This window comes from Hylaeus volcanicus, unplaced genomic scaffold (assembly GCF_026283585.1).
Source record: "Hylaeus volcanicus isolate JK05 unplaced genomic scaffold, UHH_iyHylVolc1.0_haploid 8098, whole genome shotgun sequence".
Classification (NCBI taxonomy): Eukaryota; Metazoa; Arthropoda; class Insecta; order Hymenoptera; family Colletidae; genus Hylaeus; species Hylaeus volcanicus.
In genome coordinates, this window is record NW_026531861.1 from 1 (window position 1) to 2,801 (window position 2,801).

General features: G+C 39.2%; 1 protein-coding gene across 2 annotated transcripts; it reads left to right on the forward strand.

The window, feature by feature from the left end:
* Positions 1-131: 131 nt before the first annotated feature.
* On the forward strand, positions 132-2,546 carry LOC128882242 (uncharacterized). 2 transcript variants are annotated; one of them, XR_008458320.1, is made up of 3 exons: positions 132-1,472; positions 2,090-2,209; positions 2,303-2,546. XR_008458320.1 is itself a non-coding variant. In XM_054133828.1 (3 exons), exons 1-3 carry the CDS (start codon positions 719-721, stop codon positions 2,501-2,503), a joined length of 405 nt encoding a protein of 134 aa, XP_053989803.1. In that variant the 5' UTR covers positions 132-718; the 3' UTR covers positions 2,504-2,546. The 2 variants fall into 2 exon arrangements, 1 of the variants encoding a protein (XP_053989803.1); XM_054133828.1 differs by having other exon boundaries at positions 132-802.
* Positions 2,547-2,801: the final 255 nt, after the last annotated feature.

Genomic DNA, 2,801 nt, shown 5'->3' on the forward strand with positions numbered 1-2,801 from the left:
AGAGGTTTAAAGGAAAGTTAGAATAATAATAGTAAAATGAGGAAGAATTGTGACGAACAAAATGGCGGATACCTACACATGGTAGCACTCGATTTTAATGATTAGAGACCAGGATGCCTTCAAATTGCCAAAGTAGCCCTTTGTAATCCTAAAGTCTCTGAATATTATCAATTATTTCAATCTTGTTTCCAAGGCTATGACATCATACCATCTAGAGGTTTAAAGGAAAGTTAGAATAATAATAGTAAAATGAGGAAGAACAGTGAGGAACAAAATGGCGGATACCTACACATGGTAGCACTCGATTTTAATAACTAGGGCCCAGGGTGGCCTGAAAATGCCAAAGTAGCCCTTTGTAATCCTAAAGTCTCTGAATATTATCAATTATTTCAATCTTGTTTCCAAGGCAATGACATCACGCCATCTAAAATTCTAAAGCATCTAAAATCGTCCACGACGTCTTAAAAGAAACTTATAGCAAACTTTGATTGTGATACTGGACTTTTTGTTAAATATCAAAATATGCCCTTTGTAAGCCTAAAAATCTCCAACCACGTATCGATTGTTTCAATATAGTTTCCAAGGCAACCATACCACTAAAGGTCCAAAGTCAACCACAACATCCCACAAGTAAGTCATCGCAGACTTCGGTTTATTGCACCGTAATTTTTGTGTTGTTGCACGTGAAAATTTGCTTCGTTCCTGTGCGATCTTGATTATGGCCACAGTAGTGCAATGCAACGCGTCTGCGATTGCTGAACAGCCAAATGAAACAACAAGGAAGCCATCGAAGCACGTCAAAGTATGTCTTCGAGCCTTCCGGTTAAATCTTTTCTTGCTCGATATTTCTGTCGGGACTTCTACTAACCTCTCGAGTGCAAATTGTCGAAATTTGTTTAATGGAACGTTTACGGGAACGTTTTTCGATTTCTGTTGACGATATTTCTCTGTTTACTACTTCTACTTAACTCTCGAATGCAAAATGTAGAAATTCGTGTAAGTAGAGGAACACCACTTACGAGGTTTTTTTTTCGATTTCTCTTGGCGATACTTCGTCACGAATATTTTATTTCTACGAATCAGAACCCGCACGTGCAGACGGAGCCGCTAACGGTATACATTTCATCGAGAAGCTTCTTTTTTTTTTTTCTCGAGCTCGCGTTGGGCTCGGGTGTCTCGACTGTCGACTTATCTCAATAACACGTGTTCTCTCGTTCTATCTGACAAATTTGAGCGAGAGCCTGCTTCGAATCGGCTTATTTGAAGGTAGGTGTTCCTCCAACGGCCAAAGCCTTCGACGAAGAACGTAAACGCTGTAACTCGACACCGAGTTACAGTTGCTAAGGAGGAATGGCTCGAGGACTATGTTTTCGTTGACACTATGTTTCGACGCTCTCCTAATCTCGAAGTGTTCGGACTGAATTTCATATAGGAAACTTTCCTTGGCTACGGAGAATATTACGAAATAAATAGTAACCGAAAATCTATTCGCTATTATCTATTCATTCGTTGATTTATTTAACTCTTTGCGGCAGAGGAATTCAGGTCATAAAATAGACCCATGTTGCACAGGAATTTTATTGCGTTTTAAATCAAACAAAATTGTTATATTTTTATTAATGAATTTTTATTTTATTTATTTTATTAATATACACATGCAGCTGTTGCAAAATTTCGAGGTGGGATTAAAAGTGTCCCGCGATGCATTACGGTCCATCAAAAAGGTGGGACACTTTTAATCTCACCGTGCCCAGAGAGACAAATTGGGTAACTTATTATTATTATACAAAGTTATTGCACTATTGCTTACTTATTACTAAGCTCATTTCCATTTTTCTTATCATTGTCTCGCATGACTCCTGCATTGTTTTAATAGTGTTTGCAGTATCTCTTATTTCTCATCTATTGGGGCCCGCTGACCACTTCTAGCCCCCCTCTAGCTAGGGTACCTCACCGCTACACCCCTGAAGGCGTCTCTATTATCTATTAACGCCTACCATTTCCATAAATTAATACATATCTTCGTAACGAACTATCTCTTTTCATTGTAAATAGAAGAATATTTACAAAAACATTTTCTTTGAAATAGATGGCTGAGAACACTGCGGAATCGCGTCCAAAAAATTCTCAGCACTGCTGCGTGACTCCCTCCGCGCAGAAAGAAGAAAGTCAGACGACGAAATCAGAATTGTTTATTACTCTTGCGAAGGTACCTAGTGTTTGTTCAAAGTACGTTAAAGTGAAATTCTAGGATCTTTTATTAAAACGTAACGGATTTAATGAAGCATAATGTGTTTGAAAGGATGCAAAAAAGCAGAGGGTACAGGAGCTTCTGGAGAAAGAAAGACAAGCTGAAGAGGAAAGGGAGAAGTTCGTCAAGGATAGTCTCGAAAGAAGAGCAGCCGAGAGAGCGGAAGTCATAAACCAAGCGAAGAAATTAATTCTTTATACGAAACCTATGTGCAGACGAATCAATCAGGCTCTGCTTACCTCGGAGGTATGAGAATTATGATTGCGAAGAAAGATGTGGAAGAAATTATAGAGGTTATGGTTTCGATAAGTAGTCAAACGAGAATATGAAACGTAGAGTACGAGAATTAGTCGTTTGGGTAAAGCGGTTGTCTTTGGATCCGAGGATCGTGGGTTCGAATCTCCGTGGCTTAGTTTTTTCGATTAGATTCTTACATATACAGGGTGTCCCAAAACTCGGGGAGGAGCCGGAAATGGGGGGTAGCTGAGACGATTCTGAACAACAATTTCCTTTGCAAAAATGTCGGATGGGGCTTCGTTAAGGAGATATT